The sequence below is a fragment of the Elephantulus edwardii genome, unplaced genomic scaffold (assembly GCF_000299155.1).
Source record: "Elephantulus edwardii isolate Elephantulus edwardi_28Jun2011 unplaced genomic scaffold, EleEdw1.0 scaffold00037, whole genome shotgun sequence".
Classification (NCBI taxonomy): Eukaryota; Metazoa; Chordata; class Mammalia; order Macroscelidea; family Macroscelididae; genus Elephantulus; species Elephantulus edwardii.
Genome location: NW_006399787.1, coordinates 11,901,459 through 11,922,879, shown reverse-complemented (window position 1 = coordinate 11,922,879; position 21,421 = coordinate 11,901,459). Strand labels below are relative to the sequence as shown.

Genomic DNA, 21,421 nt, shown 5'->3' with positions numbered 1-21,421 from the left:
CATTCATTGTTGCACTTTTCTCCTTGCCCACCCCTTCCCCCAGAGTTGTTTTCTTTACCTAATAGGATGACATAAAAAATTCCCTGAAAAAACTTGGTTTAGAGAAATATATATGATGAAAAGTTGTGTGTGTACATATATATGTGTGTGCATTCATATTTTTGTAGGGAGCAAGTCCATAGATTCCCCCCGCAGATTTTTGAAAATGTGATTATTTATAATCACTATTTATAGCATTTGATGGACTAACCTTTGCATCCCTTTATCACATTGAACACACAGTGTTAACTGTTATTGTTAGTATTGAGCATTACTGTGTGCCAGAGGGTGAGTGAAGAGGAGATGGTATCAAAGAATTAAGTAAAGACTATTTAGGACTTTTTATGAGACAGGGTAAATCTATTTTCATGGATTTAATTAGGAAGAAGTTAAGCTGGGGGAAATTCTTTAAGCTGGACTTGACATGAACTAATTGATGTTTTTAAAAAGTCAGAAATGAAAAAAAAATAAAAAGTCAGAAATGGCTATTTTGTAGAGACTAGAGTTGGGGTGAGTAACAATAAAAGTAGAGCGGCCTGTTGAGAGACTGTTGATAGATAGTCCAAGAGAGAAGTGAAGGGTCCTTGTACTAATAGGATTTCAGGGTGTATATTAAAGATAGAGACTATTACAGCTATTGATTGTTTGTGGGAGAGTGAGAAATGTAGGTTTTTAGTTTGAGAATTTGGTTCATAGTGAGATGGAGAAGATGGAGAGAGAGTATGTTTTGAACATAATAGATTCCAGGGATTTTTACATTTGCAAATGGAGAAAGGTACCAGCTGTCCATTAGGATGCATAAGACATGTAACTGAATTTCAGAGGAGGCAAAGGTTGGGAGTGGAAATAGAAATGTAGAATCATTGTCATAGAGATCATCATAAAGACTATAGCAAAATCACTTGTTGTTGTTACGTGCCATTGAGTCAGGCACGATTCATAGCAACCTTATGAACAAAAGATCTGAACCCTGTTATCCTGCACCATCCTCACTCTTCCTGACACAGAAGAGCCCATTGCAGCAGTCACCACGTCAGTCCACCTGGTTGAGGGTCTTCCTCTTCTTCGCCAACTCTCCATCCTCCCCAGTATCATGTCCTTCTCCAAGAAATAGCCCCTCCTAGCAACATGCCCAAAGTATGTGAGGCAAAGCCTCATCATTCTTGCCTCCAAAGAGTGTTCTGGCTGCATCCTCTCCAAGATATATCTGTTTGTTCTCCTGACCATCCATGGGATAGTCAGTGCTCTTCTTCAACACCACAGCTCTTCTGTCATCCTTATTCATTGCCCAGCTCTCAGATACATAGCAAGTAATCAGAAAGACCATGGCCTGAATTAAAATTAGCAGGCAACATCATAATAGATGGAGAAAACTTGAAGTTGGTAGATGGAGAAAAGGTCTCATTTTACTTGTCAAGAAATCAATGGATGCATTGCAGTGAGGAAATCTACCGCGGATCTCTTTAATGAGTAAAGATGTCAGTTTAGAGACTGACACAGGCCATAGTATTTTCAGTTATTTCATATAGGTCTGAAAGTTTTACAATGAATAAAAAAGACAGAAGAGTGAATGCCTTTTGAATTATAGTGTTTAAAAAAAGTATTGAGTATCCCATGACTGCCAAAAGAAAAAACAAGTCTGTTTTAGAGGAAGTGCAACCAGGTAGCCCCTTTGAGTCAAGGATGGTGAAACTTCCTATCACATACTTTGGGCATGTTGTCAGGAGGGGCCAGTCCTTGGAGAAGGACAACATGCTGGGGAAAATAGAGGATCCGGGAAAAAGGAGGGGAAAATTCTCATGTGGATGGATAAGCACAGTGATTGCAGCAGTGGCCTTGAGTGTGGCAGGTGTTATAAGGATGGCAATGATAAATCAAAGTTCCAATCTGTGGTATATGGGACCACTTTGAATTGTAATTTCTCCATCCTCAATGAGAAGGATTGATGTGGTGACCACCACAGTGTACTTGAACATGACAGACATCATGAAGATGATGCGAATAGGGAAAGCTTCAGATCTTTGTTCATAGGGTTAATATGAGTTATAATCAGCTTGACAACACCCAGCAGTAACAAAAAAAGCTATAGGTCTAGATAAATTTCCTTAGGAAGTTTTGGAGTTCCCCCCACTTAGGACGTTTTAGATAGAGTGAAGTGAGCTAAATGATGCTTGGGAGAGGAGAACACCTGAAAAAAAGTCCAAGAGAAAAGCCAGTATAGTGGTTTCAGAGAAGCTGAGAGTGAGATGTTTTCAAGGAGAGTAGTTTGTGTTTATGCAGCAAAGAGGTCACATAAGGCAACAGAGACATTAATGACTCCTAGATTTAGAAACACAAGTCATACATGACCTTGACAAGAGCAATTTCTGTATATTTAAGGACAGAGCTCTATTACTGTTACATTAAGGAGGGAATATCTTCTTGTTGCTTGCTGCTGAAGATAAAAAACTAAAGCCTTCAATATGGATTACATCTCAGCATCTTCCATTCTCTAAAAGAAAATAAAAATTCTCACCACTGAACTGATAGGCAACATCATGCTAAATGGAGAAAAGCTTGAGACTGACAGCAACTTTATCTTACTTGGACCCACAAATCAACACCCTTGGTACCAGCAGTCAAAATCAGGAGATATATTGTGCTGGGAACACCTGCAGTCAGGGATTTCTCCAAATTATTGAGCAATGTTGTCAATTTGAAGACTCCTGATTCAAGCCATGATCTTTTCAGTCACTTGCTATACATTTGAAAGCTAGATAATGAATAAGGATGACAGAAGAATAATTGATGCCTTTGAACTGGTGGTGTTGGAGAAGAGTACTCAATATCCCATGGACTGCCAAGAGAACATACAGATCTGTCTTGGAGAAGGTGCAGCCAGAGTACTCCCTGGAGGCAAAGATGGCAGAGCTTCATCTCACATGTTCTGGCCATGTTGCTGGGAGAAGCTCTTCCTTGGAGAAGGGATATCATGCGTGGAAAGCTTGGCATGGGGAGACAGACTCTGAACCAGATAGATTGACACAATGACTGCAGCAATGGGCTCAAGTGTGTCAGAGATGATGAGGATGGCACAGGATAGGACAGGATTCTGCTCTGTTTTTCATAGGGTTTCTAAGTTGTACTCGACTCAATGGTACCTAATAATAAGGAGAGAGTAGGAGATGTGAAAACTTTAAAGCTTTTGTTGAGATTATGTAGAGGAAGGAGATCACATAGGCAAGGGAGAACTGTTTTAAAGAAAAAGAAATTCTAAAACTGTCCTGCTGCTGAGTATGAGCTAGTTGTGAAGGTAGAAACTGATGGCATACAAGAGAGTTTATTACTCAAGGTTTCATCTTTGACATGCAAGAGAAGATGGCATGAGAGTCCTAGCAGAGAGGTGTCTTTCATCAGAATAGGACACTCAATTGATTGTAATTGGGAGAAAGGTCAGGAAATAAAGGTGGGTTTGTTGTTGTTCATTTCTCTTTTATCTCAATAAAATAACACTCCCATTTTAGAGGTCAGAAAACTGAAGTTTGATGGGAGGGATGCTATTTGTATTACATCATGACTTAGTAATAACGGTAATTACCTCACGTCTCTAGATTTCCAAGTGAGAGTTCTCTGGTTTGTTACTCTCTTCAAGAGTGAAATATCCTAAGATAGAAATGAATGTGTTTTGCATCTTTAGCTCATTCTTGATTTCTTGATGTTTTGTTCTAGGGACAGATCTGGAAACATCTTTGCTAAGTTTTGAAAAACTTGACCGTGCCTCCCCAGACCTTTGGCCAGAACAATGTAAGTTTTTGATTTGTTGACATTGGAATTGACTCTGATCTAGTGCTTTTGTGGGGAGATTTTGAGAGGTATCATTTAACTATAAATAAGTTATTTTTTATTTCAAAGAGTCTTACTGAGTTCTGTGGTCCAGAGTTAATAATTATCTACTAGTTTACTACTTACTACTTTTCTCTTTTTCCAGAACACTCAAGACATGTTGTTGTTGTTAAGTGCCATCAAGCTGAGTATGACTCATAGCAACCCTGTGAACCAAAGATTTGAAACCTGTTCTATCCTGTGCTGTCCTCACACTTCATGACACACAAGAGCCCACTGCAGCAGTCACCATGTCAGTCCACCTGCTTGAAGGTCTTCCTTTCTTTCACCAGCCCTCCACTTTTCCCACCATTTTTTCTTTCTCTGAGGAATAGCACCTCCTGGCAACATGCCCAAAGTGTATGGGGTGAAGGCTCATGCCTCATCATTCTTGCCTCAAATGAGCACCACAGCAGCACCCTCTCCAAGACATATTTATTTGTTTTCTTGGCTGTCCGTGGGTTATTCAGTGCTCTTCTCCAACACCACAGCTCAAAGGTGCCATTTATTTTTCTGTCATCCTTATTCATTGTCCAGCTCTCAGATGCGTAGCATCATTGTTCTAAGTGGTACAGCACTTGTCTGTCAGTTTACTGTACTGAGATAACTTGGGGTTGCTATGAGACTGAAATCTGTGCCTGTGGTGTGTCAAATGCCCTTTAGGTTACCCATGGTGGACAGGTTTTGGTGGAGCTTGCTAATTAAATTAAGACAGACCAGGAAGCAGGATGGGCCATCTACTTCCTAAATAATAGGCCTTTGAAAACCCTATGAACAATAAAGAAAGAGGATAGTTGTGTAATGGTAAAGCCCAAATTGGAATTCAATTGAAATGAGGAAAAACAATAACAAACTGTTTAAAGTATCATTGAATAATTGGAACATGGAATGTATGTAGCTTGAATGTTGGAAAATTGGAAATTGTTAAAAATGAAATGGAACACATGAATATCGACTTGATGGCACATAACAACAACAACAACAACAACAACAACAACAACAACAACAGGCATTAGTGAGATGAGATGGACCAGGACATGATAGGAAACAGTTTAAGATTTTGCTTCCTACAGATAAGAAAATCTAGTTTAAAGTATATAGATAGTTTGATAAAATGTTACGTGCCATCAGGTTAGAACTGACTCATTGCTGGCCTTGTAACAGTGGATTTTCAGAGGCGATTAATTATATGGAAGCCTTCCCATCTTTCTCCCGCAGAGCAGGTAGTGGATTTGAACCAGGTGCCTTTGAGTTGACAATGTAACTCCTTACCACTAAGCCACCAGATAGGATCATATAATCTTCACATTAACTCATTTCACCTACTAATTTATTACCTGAGCAATTCATGTTAGTGTGTACATCTAAGAAGTCATGGTGATGCAACAGTTAAGTCCATGACTATTAACAAAAACTTGATGGTTGAAATCTCCTCAGTGGTTCCACCAATAAAGATGTGGTGATCTGCTCCTATAAAGAAAGATTAGCACCTATAACCCCATATCTGTCACTAATAGTGTCATTATCTATTTTCTATCTATCTAGTAACCATTATCTATCAGATAATGCTTATCTGTCACTAATAGATAACCCACTATAGAATAGCTATCACTGGAAATGGATTAAATAACAGTAACTTATAGATCTCCTTCACTGTTTTATGTGACTGCATTGTATTCTGTTGTGTAGGTGAACCATGGTTTATATATTCATGTTCTATTTTCAAACTTAAGTTATAGTCTGTTTTTGATTTTACAAAAAATTTAACAGTAAATATCTTTGCACATACCTTTATAAACATTGAAGAAGATAATTATGGATGAGAGTACTCATTTCCTTACAAACCTGCCAGTATTGGATGTTATTGATCTTTATTATTTTTAGTTTGCATTTCTTTGTTAGCAAGATTGAACAGTAACTGATTCTTTTTTTTTTTGTTTTTTAATTATTTCTATGAGACAGTAAAAGAAATAATTGAATTGAAAGAACAGCAGTATGCCTAGAAAGGAAATTTGATCTAAACTTTTTTGTAAGAGGTATTGTATCTTCCCCTCCCATCTGGCCAAGTCCTGATTCTTCAGGGTTCAGTTGAAGCATCTTCTTGTCCCTTTCGTCCAAGTTATACTTTTATTAGTCTTCCAACAGCCTCTGATCTTTTTCTTGGGACACTTAGACAATATTGTAGTTATTGATCTATTCTCTTTCCTCTTTCAGACTTTCAGCTCCTGAAGGGCAAGGCTGTTTTCTTATTATTTGAGTCCTCTATACCTAAGGCACATGCGTATTTATTGAATGAATGATATTTTTTTTAAATTCTTTTTTCAGTACCAGGTGTTGCTGAGTTTGCAGCTTCCTTCAAAAGTGTAAGTATTATCTTGTTTACTTAATGAAATGCATATAAAATTTCTCTCCTTGGTAAAAACTCAAATATCTCATTTCTTTTTCTTTTCAAGGGTCATTATTGTTGTTATGTGCCATTGAGTCAACTCTGACTCATAGTGACCTCATGCACAATAAGTTAGAGCCCAGAGCCTTTAAATAATCTTATAACCCCAGCCCTGGAAATCTTTTTGTACTAATCGTTATTTTAATTGATGATACTTTCATATTCTGGTCCAAAAGCATTTTTGCCTTTATCTGTTAACTTCTTTTCTCAATTTGAAATTCAGTTTGAGATAGTGAACATAACTGCTGATATACTCTTTTTGCCCAGACTTGAATTTTGAAGCTCTTCTGTTTGAGCTGTGGTGGCATATAGGGAAGTGTGCTGCTAACCTAAAAGTGGGACCTCTCTGGTGATTTAAATCCACCAGCTAGTTCCCCTGGAGAAAGATGGGCACCCTCCTCCTGTGTGATGTACAACCACTCGGAAAGGATCTGAACTCTAATGACAGACTTCATGGGCAGAGTTCAGATCTCAGGATAGCAAACAACAATAAACTGTAAACAGGTGTTTGTTTTGTTAAAACCAAACGAACAGTCCTCTGAGGAAGTGTAAATTAAGGTCATAATATGCCACATATCCCAAAACCAAAGAAAAACCAAAACCCCAAGCCTACTACTGCTAAATGACTTAATTTAAACTCATGGCTACCCTACAGAACAAAACTGTAGGGTCTCTCATCTTGTCATTTCCTTTCATTGCCATCAAGGTGGAATTCACTCAAAGCTGACCCTACAGTGGTTTTCAGAGGCTGAAATTGCATTGAAGTAGAAAATTGCACCTAAAAGTTGGGCAGTGACTAAGAATGACAGAAGAATTGATGCCTTTGAGTTGTGTTGAATAGTACTGAATATCCTATGGAATGCCAAAGGAACCTTTGTTCCTATGTCTTAGGGAAAGTACAACCAAAATGTTCGGGCTAGTCTTGGAAAAGGACTGTGTAAGAGAAGAAGACCTTAAGCAAGAAGGATTGAAACAATGGCTATCACAATGGACTCAAGAATATCAGAGATAGTGAGGGTAGCACAGGATAGGGCAAGGTCCAGGTCCCTTGTTCATAGGGTCTCTATGAGTCTTTGTGATACAAAACAATAACATGATCTCTGATATGCGCAAACTCGTTGTGTCAGTAACAGTTCATGGGACATTCAGTAGTCTTCTCTAACACCACAACTTTTCTTGTTAGTTTATTTTTATTGTTATGTGCTATCTCTGACACACCTGACCCCTTTGCCATTGTCATTGTGTCAATCCATCTCATCCAGGATTTTCCTCTTCTGCGCTGACCCTCCACCCTTCTGACAGCATGACCAAAGTATGTGAGACAGAGCTTCAGAATCTTTGCTTCCAAGAAGCAACCTGGTTTCACCCTCTCCAGGCAGATCTGTTTGTTCTCTTGGCAGTCCATATTCTTTTCCAGAACCACAACTCAAAATGAATTGATGATTCTTCTCTCATCCTTATTTACTGTGCAGCTGACAGATGCATAGCAAGCAGTTGAGAAGATCATGGGCTGGATCAGGCACACCTTAGTCTCTAGACTAACATCATTTCTCTTTAACATTCTGGAGAGATCCTTGACAGTAGAGTTTCTCAGTTCAGCTCATCTTTTGATTTCCTTACTGCTGGTGCCAAGGGGGTTGATTGTGAACCCAAGTAAGATGAAATTATTAACTTTAATCTTTATCTATGATGATGCTGCCTCTTGGCCTTGTTGATGAGGATCGTTGTTTTCTTGATGTTGAGATGCAATTCAATATATTGAAGGCTTCAGTCCTTGATCTTCTGCAGCAAATGATTCAAGTCCTCCTCAGTTTTGGCGAGCAAAGTTTTGTCATCTGTACAACACAGGTAGTTGATGAGTCTTCCTTCTATCCCAATGTCACATTATTTTTATAAAGTCCAGCCTCCTACATGATCTGTTCAGCGTATAGATTGAAAAGGTATGCAGAAAGGATGCATCTCTGACACATTCCTTTCTTGATTTTGAACCATGCAGTACTCCCTTGCTTTGTTCAGACAGCTGCTTCTTGCTCTAGATGTACATTTTGCATGAGCACAATGAAATGTTCAGGGATTCCCATTTTTCTCAATCTAAGCCATACAATTTGTTGTAATCTACATAGTCAACTGCCTTTTGCATAGTCAATAAAACAAATAGACATCTTCCTGGTACTCTCTGCTTTCAGCCAAGATTCATCTAACATCAACAGCAATACCCCTAGTCCTCTTCTAAAATCAGATTGTATTTCTTTCAGTTCTATGTTGATGTACTGCTCTAGTTGTTTTTTAATCATCTTCAGCAAAATTTTGCTTAAATGTGATATTAATGATATTGTTCAATAATTTCTATGTTCTGTTAGATCACCTGTTTTGGGAATGGAATAAATATGGATCTCTTCCAGTTAGTTGGGCAGGTTGCTGTTCTCCAGATTTCTTGGCATAACCTGGTGAGCACATCCAGAGCTGCGTCAGTTTTTTGAAATATATTGATTGGTATTCCATCAATTCCTTGGGCCTTATTTTTTGCCAGTACTTTCAGAGCAACTTGAACTTTTTCCTTTGTTACCACTTGTTCGTGATCATACACTTCTTCCTGAAATGTGTATCAGCCAGTTCGTTTTGGTACAGTGACTCAATGTATTCCTTCCAATCTTCTTTTGATGCTTCCTAGATCATTCAAGATTTTACCCATAGCATCTTTAAGTATTGCAGCTTGAGGCTTGAATTTGTTCTTCAGGTCCTCCAGCTTGAGAAATAAGGAGCGAGTTTTTTTCTTTCTGATTTTCTAACTCCAGCCCTTTCTCTCTGCTGGATGTGGAGGGGTCTTTCTTTCCTTCAGCATCCATTGGCCCAGTGTTCCTTGGAGACCTCCATATGTTTTGGCTTTCCACAGTATCAAGGAGCAGGGCAGGCACCTATGTCCAAAAGGATGCACCTTGTTCCATGATTAGATCACCTCCCTTGGCTTCCTTTGCTCTGCTTTTGTCTCTAACTATATAAAAGGTTTTATCATCCTCTCTTTAGGGGAACTTCCTTTACATTTGAATAGCTCTGAGAAGAGAGTAGATAGTGTTGCATTCTGCCCTTAATCCTCTTAAACTGTTTGGTTTAACAGCTCATTGGTGATCATTATATATCTACATGTATTTTGGGAGGATACAGTTCAATCCATGACATTCCACTCTTTGGAATTCATATCCTTGAATTTACATTTCATCACTAAAATTCATATCCGTGTCACATACAAAACACTTAATCCCATTATGTCATCATGAAAGTATTAAATCAAGTCCATGTCCATATTCTCTCCTGGGGCAAAATTCCTCCTCACCTATGAATCCAGAGTGCAACTTATGAGCCTCCAGAGTTCAAAGATGAGAAACATACAAAGGAGAAATTGCCATTATAAATGGGAGAAGTCAGAGGGAAAGAATGAACAGTGACACCACGCAAGTCCAGTTTGCTAGTGTAAATTCAGATAACCTCAAGGTTTTTCAATTTTCTGAGGTCATCTATGCAGTGGCTCTGGCCTCTGGTTTCTGGATGTTGGCCATTTTCTCAGTGCTCAGAGTGGAGTCCCCTTCACCTGGGCTTCAGCCCTGCCTTCTAGGCCTACTCCATCTATGCCTTTAGGCTTCGGGCAGTCCCATTCTTGTCCAGCCTAGTAGTGATCCTGCTTCCTCCTCTGACCATGTCCCATTCATTGGTCTGCCGCCTCAGGCATGGCAGCTTTAGGCAGTTCTCATCTTCATGGCAGCCCACATTCTGGAATCAGGTTGGCAAAGATTTGACTCTTTGACACCTAGGAAACTGACCCCACCCTTAGAAACCCCAGAAGCCATGGTCCTCCACTTTGAGACCAAGGGGTTGTAAGCTTGCTTGGAGACTGAGGCAGCTCTGTTTTTCATGTTTTTTGGTCTTTTGAAAAGACCAGCATGGCCTCTTGTCATGCTCCAGTAAATGCTGGAAAGCTTTCCTAACTGAATTGTAGCTGACCCTCCACCGGATTTTCAGCAGCTAATAAATCATTCGGCAGTTTGACCTTCTTCACTCCTCAGAGCAACTAGTGTTTTTTAACCATAAACCTTAGGGTTGGCAGTACAACTTCTTACCACTTGGCCACCAAAGTGTTTTCATTGTTGTATGTCAGTTTGGAACTGATTCATAGCTGGCTTTCTAGCGGGTTTTCAGAGACAGTAAATCCTTCTCCTGTCAAGCAGTTGGTCGATCCAAATCATGTACCTTTGGGGTTGCAGCGTGTCTTCTTAGCACTAGAACACCACAACACCAAGAATTACCTGAAGGCACACGACTTTGCCAGTAAGCTTAGACCCAGAGGCACTCACCTTTCTAACTCAAGCCCTGCTCAGATGACAAGTGCTGAGATGCTCGCACTCAACCAGGAAGAGTCCCAATAGAAAACATTCAGTAGTTTGGCTCTGTGGGTCGGAATGTTGCGATGTCTCGGCAGCCTCCATCTCTGCACAGGACTCCTCGTTCTGCTGTTGCTGTTTCCTGGCCGCTGGTTCTAGTTGTCTAGTTGTGGTCTTAAAATGCTCTTCTTCTGAGCCTTCATCAGAATTGTCATTGATCATGCCAATTCAAGACTCAATCATCTGTTGCTAAATTACTATATAAACATTTACAGTTACGAAAAAGCTTTCACATCGTCGTTGAATTACACTCTCGTGGCATTTCCTCACTCACCCTGACCACCCAGGATTAGGTGAGAATACATCCTTGACCACTTTGTGTCAACTCACAGCATCCATGGTCACGTGGGACAGGTCCTGGGTGCCAGCTGTCGGCTCAGAGTTGACACAAACACCTGCACTTAAGGCAGCTCCTTTCTCCCCAGCTCAGTCTCCCCTGGTGCTGGGCCCTTCTTCATCGACTTCTTGTGCAGCTTTTCTGTCACTCAGCCACCCAGAGCCTGGACTTCACAGATGTGTTGCCCTTTTCTGTCCACTAAGACACCAAACTTGATACAGGATGTCCAAAGATGAATTCTCACCTAATTCTGAGTGGCCAGGTGAGAGAAGAAATGCTGTGAGAGTGGCTAGCTATGAGGAAAAGAGATGTGGGAGGTACAGCTTGGATCTCTTCTTCATGGCATTTGATTTTGTGCAGCTTCTCACTAGAGAGTTAGAAATACGGTCGAATTTACTCCCTTCGCTCATTTTCAGAACTGAAAAGATAATTTTAAGTTTTCTAGAACTTCAACATTGAAATGGTGATGTTTCAAATGATGGCCATTCTAGTCTTTTCTCATTTAATTTGAAGATTTTCTCATACCCAATATTTTGAATTTTCCCCTTTGACTGAGAGGTTCTAAATCGTTTTAGATCATCAATATGATGTCTTTAGTAAGAGTTGAGTTGCAAGTAATTTTTTTCATTGCTATACTAACTCATATGCATGAAACAATAATAGTATTTATACCTAATTCTTCCAAAGCCAACTTTAAAGATGATCAGTATTTTCCCCCATTTAATTGTGGCAGCATATACATATGAAATTTTTTTTCTATAATTATATTTTATTAATTTTCATAAACATTTACAGAGATTTTGGGTTTCCATTCATTCATTGTTGCACTATTCTCTCTACCCTCCTCCCAGTTTGTTCTTGTCCAAATGCCACAGTGCTTGTCAAAGCCAGTTCTGATTAATCTTCTTTGTCAGTGTGTCCTTTGCCATTCCCTATCACTCCTCTCTGAGAGAGACTTCACCCTGAGTCATAAGGAAAAGGGGATGGCGTATTCTCTTAGCTACTTCCTGCTGAAAAGGGACGCTGTGGGTTTCAGGGTGAAGATCTTCTCTCACTACTCTAAAGGGCCCCTTTGGCAGTAGGAAACACATAGACTATTATGGAGATTGATTTTGGAATTTAGATGCACTCTTATTGATTGTGCTTGGCTGTACATGTTCATATCCTTGAAGATGTATCATGGGGGTGTTGCAACCTAGAAGACACAAATTTGACTAACAAGTTATAAGTACATGAGTAAAAAATTATGGAAAAGTAAAAGAAAGGATTCTTTCATTGTTTTACACACCCTCCCCCAGGTCCCCTCCACCATGTAGCCCTCGCTCTAGTCTCCTGTGATGACAGAAATACCTAGTTATATATCTCTTTTAAACAGTTTTCTCCTTCCTCTGTTTCAGTGCAGTATACATTATTGAACCCATCTTACTCAGTCTCTCCCCAACCCCAAGGACAGTCCCATTCTACAATGGTGGCATCATGTAATATTTGTCCTTTTGTGACTGGGATATTTCACTCAGCATAATGTTCTCCAGAGTCAACCATTTTGAATAATATTGCATGAGTTCCTTGTTTTTTAATGCAGCATAGTATTCCATTGTGCGATATACCACAGCTTCTCTATCCATTCGTTTGTTGATGGGCACTTAGGTTGTTTCCAACTCCTTGCTATTGTGAACAAAGCTGCAATGAACATGGGTGTGCATATATCTGCTTGGATGTCAGCTATGGTCTCTTCAGGGTATATTCCCAGTAGTGGAATTGCTGGGTCAAATGGTATCTCTATTTGCAACTTTTTGAGAAAGCGCCATACTGCTTTCCACAGGGGTTGCACCATTTTACACTCCCACCAACAGTGAATCAGGGTTCCAGTTTCTCCACAACCTCGCCAGCATTTGTTGCTTGCTGTTCTGTTAAATATTAAAAAATATGAAATTTTTAAAAAACTGCTATTTTGACCATTTTTAAAATGTACCGTTGAGTGGCATTAATTACATGCACAATCGAAAACTAAAGCTATTTTTAGAAGGGGTTCACTCTCTTAAGGGGAGGCAGTACCTTAAAATATGATAGTGTGCTATAGCCAGAAGTTTTCATCACCTCAAATGGAAATTCAGTAGCCCTTTTTACAGTCTCTGATTATTCCCAATAAACTTTTGTTTCTAGATGAGCAGTGTTGTTTTGTAAGATGAGTTTCTACAGGCCATATCTGAACCTGGAAGAGTTCAGTCTTTTGGAATTAAAGTTTTCCAGGTATCTTCATACTCAAAATAAGTCTGAATGGATATGTTCTTATTTCCTGACAGCCCATTACTAGCTCTCCACCGAAATGGATGGCTGAAATAGAGCGGGACGATATTGACATGTTGAAAGGTAAGTGATTATAATGACTTCCAACTTGTACACTAACATTTATTCCTCTCTGCAGATCCTTACTTTTGCAGTTTTTTGATCATTTTTCTCTGGTAGTATTTTAAGCTTCAGTGAAACAACTCATTTAATCATACTTTCCCCCAGTTCTTCTTGCCTAAATTCCTTTCTCTACTCTTTCCATATGTGCAAATCCTGCCAATTCAAGACTCAATCATCTGTTGCTAAATTACTATATAAACATTTACAGTTACGAAAAAGCTTTCACATAGTTTTCTCATTTTATTCTCATATAATTCCAGTGATTGAGGTGTGTTACCCAAGGTTCTTAGGTGGTTTCACCAACATTTGCAAGACTTAAAATTCGAACTCGGATCTTCTATGTGCCTAATTTTCTTTTTGTCTACAATGCAACTGCATAATTAGGACTTAATGCTGTATAGTTTTGTTAGTGCTATTAAATAACCAACTTTTAATGGGTTAAGACCTTTTATTTCTTCCTGTCCTATTAAGTTCTTCAATGAAGAATACTGTAAGTAGAGAATACTATTGTTTGATAAATGGCTCAGAACCTAATCACGAAGTGGAAATTTAAATTAAAAATCATTAATTTTCCTTGGTTATTTGCTCTTTATATTTTGATCATCCTTTGGTTGATAAGATTCATGATGCTTGTGAAGTAATAGACTGAAATTAAGGTTAAAAGCTGGTATTCTTGAGCTATTTAGGAAGCTGAACAGATCCAGAAAGTCTACTTGTGCCAGGTATAATGACTGTGACATGATAAGTGGGAGGATAAAGACACCTTTATTTGATTCCAGAAGTAATTCATTGTTCTGTATGAAATGCTTAAATGCAGATGCTTAAATCCTCTCTTTCAGCCCTGGAAAAATTAAGTCTCAAGGACATCTCATGTTCATTGTTCTAATGCACCAAAAAGATGCTTGTGTGATCAGTATGTATTCAAAGGAAACTTTAGAAATCAAATAGAGGATCATAGCATTGTGTTACATGCAAATTAACCTATATTTAAGCCTAGAAAGAATTGAGTACTATTGAAATGAAATCTAGAAGAATAAGATGTAAAAATAAACAAACAAATTTTTTTTTTAAATTGCCATTTTATCTGGTTAAATAGAAAAGAAAATTTATAGGAATTTGTTTGAAGGGTAGGCTTGAATTTATATTTTCTGAATTTAGAGAAATTGGGGAACAGTAATAAGTTTTTGTTTGTTCTCAATTTATAATGTATACTTAAAAAGAGGCAGTGGAGATAATGTTCATTTTACAAGATAGAGATTAACTTGCAAGGTTTGGTTCTACATCCAGTCCCGATGTTTCATATTTTAATGATGTGTTCATTTTATGGGAGCTCTTGAAAGTCCACAGGGAGTTACACTACTAATCCAAAGGCCACACCTCTCTGATGTTTTGAATCCACCAGTGTCTCCTTGAGAGAAAGATGGGAAGTCTCCTCCCATGCTGTGAGTTCTGGAGCAGTGAGTGAGATTGATCCATTTTGTACTGAAGGCAAAAGAAATAGGAAAATGAGGACGTTAGCATCATTATAAATCATTTAATTTGCTATTGTTTTTATGCTAATTATTTTCACATTAAATGAATAAAATTATCTGAGACATTTTGTAAGAATGGAATAATTTATTGGTTTGTTTTGAGGAGAGAGGGTGGGAAAGAATAGATTCACCATTACCTACTTATGCCACAGGAATTAAGCAAAATAACTGGAAAACTTCTGTAACAAGGTCCCAGCTGAGGTATATTGAGAAGAGTGGAGAGAAATAGTATTGAAAGAAATGCTTCTGTTTCAGAACTGGGCAGTCTGACCACGGCTAACTTGATGGAGAAGGTACGAGGTCTACAGAACCTGGCCTATCAGCTGGGCCTGGATGAGTGTGAGTAACAGGATTGCTTTTATTCAGGGATATTGATTGTATTTTGCATGATGAGTTCTACTAAAAATTGAAGGTATATCTTTGTTAGGGAAAAAAGATACATGTTCTGACAAGAAGTTGATAAAATGTATCTTTTATAATAGAACGGGCTAGAAGAATTACTGGGCTTACGGGGTAACAAATTATTTTTCTCTGTGCAGTAAAAGCTTACTGGAATTCTTTGACTTTTAAGAGAACAGCTTCTCAAAATAGCGTAAGCGAAGAGGGGCTTAATTAGCTCGTATACTCAAAAATCCAGGATAGAGATGTCTGGATCAATAATTCTTGAAATCATTGGGGTTTGGTCTTCTGGCTTTTGTTTTAGATCAGGTATCTTCATTCATGCATTTGTTTACCTTTTCCCCCTATAACTGAATAATGTGTCCAAAAGGAATTCTTATTTATGTATCTTTCAGTCTTATCCCTAAAAGAGTCCTGTCTTTTATTTAAAAGAGTTCTCCAGTAAAGACCTCTCACATCTTTCTCATTCATGGACTCAGCCTAAGTCCTGGGTTTACTCCTGGGTACAAATGCAGAGTAGAAGGGTTAGTCTTTCTCAGATTTCATGGAATGGGGAAGGGTTGGTTCCTCAAAGGGAAAGATAAAGGACAGACAAGCAACTTATCTGCAATTATGGATAATACTTTAAAAATCCTGGTTCATTCCTGTCTGCTCTCCTTTTTGTTAGCTTAAATTTATTTCTTTATAAATTGTACTTGAAGCACTAAACCAAAACTCAGGAACAAAAACACTTGTCCCTGCCAAATGAGTTCTGTGAGCACAGCAGAGATTTTTTAAAATACATATATATTCTAGTCAAAATTCAGCCTATTCAACATTAGCAGTGCTTTGCAACCAAGTGTCATTTTCCTTGATCATAGTGAATTTAGCTGGCATGTAGAAAACAGTTTTTAAATTAAGAACTGTAAAGAATTACAATGATATGTATTATACTTCCTGGATGCAGTCTTTCTTTGTTTTATTGTGTATAGTATATTTGCATAAAAACAAGATCTTTTTTGTTCCTTGTAGATTATTCATCTGCTCTAGGGGTTGGCTTTTACTTGACACCCTAATCTGGTGTTTCGATGTCTCAATCCTCTTTTCCTGCATTAATTGAGAGAATGACATGGATGAAAAATAAGCAGTAAGAGTTGATGAATCCCCAAGGACCAATGATCCTGTTTTCATGCAAATATCTGTGCTGATAAAGATGATGGCAAGGAAAAAAAATGCAAGAAATATTTGTCCTCAAAGCATGATTGTTTGTAACTTCCCATGAGCATTGTTAAATGTTAGTGTAGAACTAATGCGAGCCCTCCAGGGCTCCTGGCAACAACACTGTCTTTTGGAGGATAAACTGATGCTTTCATTTGGGAGGTGATTGTCCTTTTAGTTACCCTTTTGGGGTGCAATTTTGAAATGGAAGGACGTTTTCTTTCTTACAGATATTTGTAGCTTCCCAGGTAATGGGGACTTGATTTAGCAATTAATATGTATGAAACTCCCATACAGTATATGTTGTTGGGTTGTTGTTGGTTGCCTTCGAGTTGAGCACGACTCATAGCAACCCCATGAACAAAAGGGCCGAAGCTCTTCCATAACCATCACCATTTATCAAAGTTCACAGAGTTTCCAGAGGTGTGCTGTTGAGGAAGTGGATGCCACTCCTGCTTCCAATTAAAATATCAAAAAGTACAGAAATAGTAAAATTGCTGCACCATACAAAGGATTCCATTTCTGTTACTTCCTCCTTAGTTCATTGCTCTTTCTCTTTCATTAGAATGGTGGCAGTTACCTCTCATCTACCCTATTCCGTTTTGGCTGCCTCTGCCAGCTTAATTTTTTAAGAGTTCAATTTACTTATGTTATTCTTTTCTTTGGGACTTGTTGGAAGCTCTTCATTACATACACAAGCAATTCAAACACTTTCGCGTGATATAATAAATGTTATAGACTCTTGCCCTAGCCCGATTTCTAGCCTTTTAGTCCACGTTGCTCCTACAAAAATACAGTGCAGTTTCTATTTGAAGTACTTGCTATTCCTGGAATATACATTAACCCTTCTTGCCTTCTTAGTTCTGTGCGTGGTATTCCTTTTCTCGGATCTACTCCCTGACCCTAGTCATTCTCTAGTCATTGTCCAACTCTCTGATGCATAACAAGCAACAGAAGGAGAGTGGATGCTTTTGAGCTGTGGTGCTGGAGAAGGGTACTGAATGTACCATGGACTGCCAGGAAAACAAACAGATTGATCTTGGAGAGGATTAAATCAAGCTACTCCTTGGAGGCAAGGATTCTGGGGCATCGTCTGACATACTTTGGACACGTTGCAAGGAGGGACGGGTCCTTGGAGAGGGACATCATGCTTGGGAGGGTGGAGGGACAGCGCAGGAGAGGAAGACCCTCTATGAGATGGATTGATTCGGTGACTGGGGTAATCGGGATGGGTGTGTCAGAGGCAGTGTGGTTGGCGCAGGATAGAGCAGGGTTTATTAGGGCTGTTGTGCATAGGGTTGCTATGAGTCGAAAACGACTCGACAGCACATAACAACAACAACAACTCCCTGACCTTGGTCTGATATTAGAACTTTTACTTGTCCTTTAGGACTCAGCCCAGCGTCTGCCTCATTAACGTGTCCTTCTCTGTTACTAGAACAAAGATAGGCAGTCTTCTCCTGGGAGATTTATAGCCTTAGAAATCTCACTGGAGGTTTGACTTAAGTCAGTTCCATCTCAGTGGAAAATAATATTAGAAAGGGGAGCTCTCTGATGGCATAGTGTGTAGGGAGTTGCAATGTCAACCCAAAGGTGAGGCCTCACTAGCAGTTTGAATCTACTAGAGGCTTGAGGGGAGAAAGGTGGGCAATCTTGTTCTATGTGATTTAGTTTCAGCAGCCTGCTAGAAGGTCTGTTATGTGTCAGTTCTGACTGCGTGGCAATGCGTGACTAGAAAGGAAAACTTGACCTCCCAGATTGGTCCTTGAGTAATTTGTTTGTTTCATTTGTAGAACACTTTGATCACTCTTCGTAGGGATTGTTTTTTAATATGTGTTTAGCACTCAGCTTGATTGTAACTCTTTGAGGGAAGATTTCTATTTTGAGTTGTTTTGTAGCTCTTGGTAGTACTTGGTATAGTAAGTATCCACCTCTTATTAAAATGATTCCTCATGCCTACAGAAAGAAATGACAGAATTTCTTCAACAAAGCTGTTGACTTAAAGTTTAGTAAGTGGAAGTGTCTGGGAATGGTTCTTTTCTGAATAGTTGGTGTTTTAGTGATTTGAAGTAACATTTAATAGTTTTGTGATATCTGGAACTCCTCTCTCTTACCAGAACTGTATTCCATGACCTGGGCCCAGATTTAGTCCTTGTAAATTACAGCAGTGCATTGCTTTTCCCATAAGACCCAGGAAATTACCATAGTTCCTACTGAATACTGATTCTTAGCAGATTTCACTTTTTTCTGGTTGCCCTGACCATTCTCCTCCCCCAACCCCATCAACCCAAACTGCTACCTTGCTGAAGATGACAAACTTTTAAATAATCCTGCAGAGTGATATGTCAAATATTTTTAAATAGATTTGAAAATTAGTAAAGCACGAGAACATGCTATTTGAAACTAGGCTAAAGCTTGGGCCTTTTCTCTCTTTCTTTCCAGTCTAGATGTCTTATTCCATTTTCTCAGCTAATTGTCCTGACTGTTAGGTATTGGCTGGTGTGTATTGTTGAGTCAGAACAAACTCATAGCTGACCTGTCAGGGAGTTTTCAGGGATAGTAAATAGCATGAGGGGAGATTGCCCATCTTTCTCCCATGGAGGAGCAAGTGGATTCGAAGTGTGTGACTTTGTGTTTGCAGCTCAACTCCTTGCCACTAAGCCACCAGAGTTCCCTGTTTTTCCTGACTAAAATCTCCAGATATAAGTAGCCAGAGTGGATGTCTTTGTTTTGTTCCTAATGTTAGGGGAAAACATTCACTGTTTTATCATTAGGTCAGGGGTTTCTGTGGAATCTTTTATCAGCTTTGTTAAGTATTTTATAATAAAAGGTATTGGACTTGGTGCATTTGTTCTTTGACACATAGTTAATCATGTTATGAAAGAAATTAAAAATCTCAATTTAATTTATACTCATTTGGACGAGGTTGAAATAAACTTGTAGTATAAAGAAGAGATTGGCTAAACAAGTTATTAATGTAAATGAGATTATACTCTATAAAAAAGTAAGATCATATTTACCTTTAAAGAAGCTTTATGCTTATATATTCATTTTAACAGTTTTCGTGAAACTATTACGATGGAATATAACAACAACATTATTTGACTAAATATAATAATTTTACAAGAGTTTTTAAAAGGAACATTTTATTGAGAAAAACTGAGACTTCTTGATTCAAACCAGATACTTGATCCTGTTCATTCACATTGGAGAAACTCTGGTGCATCCAACTTTCTTTAATTTTGCCGTCAAAGAAATGCTTTTGGTGGAGTTAGCCTTTGGTGTAATAGACCTCTCTAACCTCAACACATGTAGTTCTTGAAAAAGTAGCAACTTATATTTAAAAATTCTTTCCCATTTAATAAATTTTAAAGAACAATTAGATTTACTGGGCTTTTTGCCCTAACCTATGAGGGAGAGGAAAGAGTATTACCAGCATCTATTACATCTGTGTAGTCTTCTTTGTGGTCCTGATATTATTTGTCTGGCTTTATTCCTAAGTACCCTTTAGTCCTGCCACTTTAACAGTTAACGTTTATTATGCTTGACTGATTGAAGGAACTTTGGTAGTCACTTAACTTTGGCTAAGACATTTAGCTGTTAACTAAAAAAGGTCTTTTGTTCCAGTGCCAGTACACCGTGCAGGAAAAAGATGAGGCAGTCAGCTTTCATAAAGGTTTACACCTTTGGGAATCTTATGGGAACCTTACTCTACTACAGGTTTACTATGCTCGTGGTAGTTGGCCTTGGATTTTGGACCTTGAGGAGAAAAGTGATCTAGCCTTTCACCTCTAGGTGGCAGTATGCGTCTTACTGTATTTGGCTTTTCCTCCACTCTCTTGACCTGGATTTCTGATTTAGTTAGAAAGGAAAAAAAAAATTCTTGTGAGTTTGCCAGGCTAGGCTGCTTGCCTAACTTTGTTGATAAATTTCTTGGTTCTTACACTTCTGTTTTCTTTTTCATTTGCCATCGTGATTTGTTTCTTTTTAAACAATTCTTTTCTCAATGTATAATTTTTGATGCAAGAGTACTTTAGTTTCTCTATTATAAGAAACAGCATTTTCCTTTTTATTAAGATAAGTAGGACATCATGTTTGGGAGGGTGGAGGGACAGCACAAGAGAGAAAGACCATCGATGAGATGGAGCGATTCAGTGATTAGGGTAATGGGAGTAGGTGTGTCAAACAGTGAGGTTGGCACAGGATAGAGCAGGGTTTAGGATTTTCAGGCTCTTGGACATAGGGTTGCTATGAGTCGCAAGTGACTCGAGAGCACATAACAACAACAACAACAATGGGAAAATTAAAAAAAAATTGTATAATTTTATTCAACAGCTTCCAGAGCTGGGTATAAGACCCTAGAAGTGAATTCAGTTTGTCTTGTACCCTTTAACTCTGGTAGTTTCTGTGCAGTATTAAACAGTGTTCATTTAAAGCCAAGAATGTTAGTTAAAATGATTAAGTAAACTTGGACTAAATAGTCTTTCTTCAAGAAGAAATGCAGTATTTTATTAAATAAAGTCTTCAAATATTTACCCATTTAAAAAAAAAAATTTACCCCTAGTGAGTTTACCCATAGAAAACGAAAAAATGTTTGAGCAATTTTTTTGAGTGCCTGTTTTGTACATGTAAGGGGGTTGGGGGTATGAAAAATAATAAAACAATTACCACTCTGGTACAAATGAATACCTAGTAGGAAAGAGAGATAAGACAATTAAGCCAAATGGTTTCTTTTTTTTTTTCTATAATTATATTTTATTAATTTTCA

At 38.4% G+C, this 21,421-nt stretch overlaps 1 protein-coding gene across 1 annotated transcript in view; it reads left to right on the top strand.

Annotated features, from left to right (window-relative positions):
* The window catches only part of LIN52 (lin-52 homolog (C. elegans)), a 135,164-nt gene that overhangs the window by 5,538 nt on the left and 108,205 nt on the right, over positions 1 to 21,421 (top strand). The window contains exons 2-5 of the mRNA XM_006884686.1: positions 3,748 to 3,822; positions 6,226 to 6,263; positions 13,420 to 13,486; positions 15,313 to 15,396. Of these exons, the coding sequence (XP_006884748.1) occupies positions 3,748 to 3,822; positions 6,226 to 6,263; positions 13,420 to 13,486; positions 15,313 to 15,396 (264 nt within the window). The remainder of the gene's footprint in view (positions 1 to 3,747; positions 3,823 to 6,225; positions 6,264 to 13,419; positions 13,487 to 15,312; positions 15,397 to 21,421) is intronic.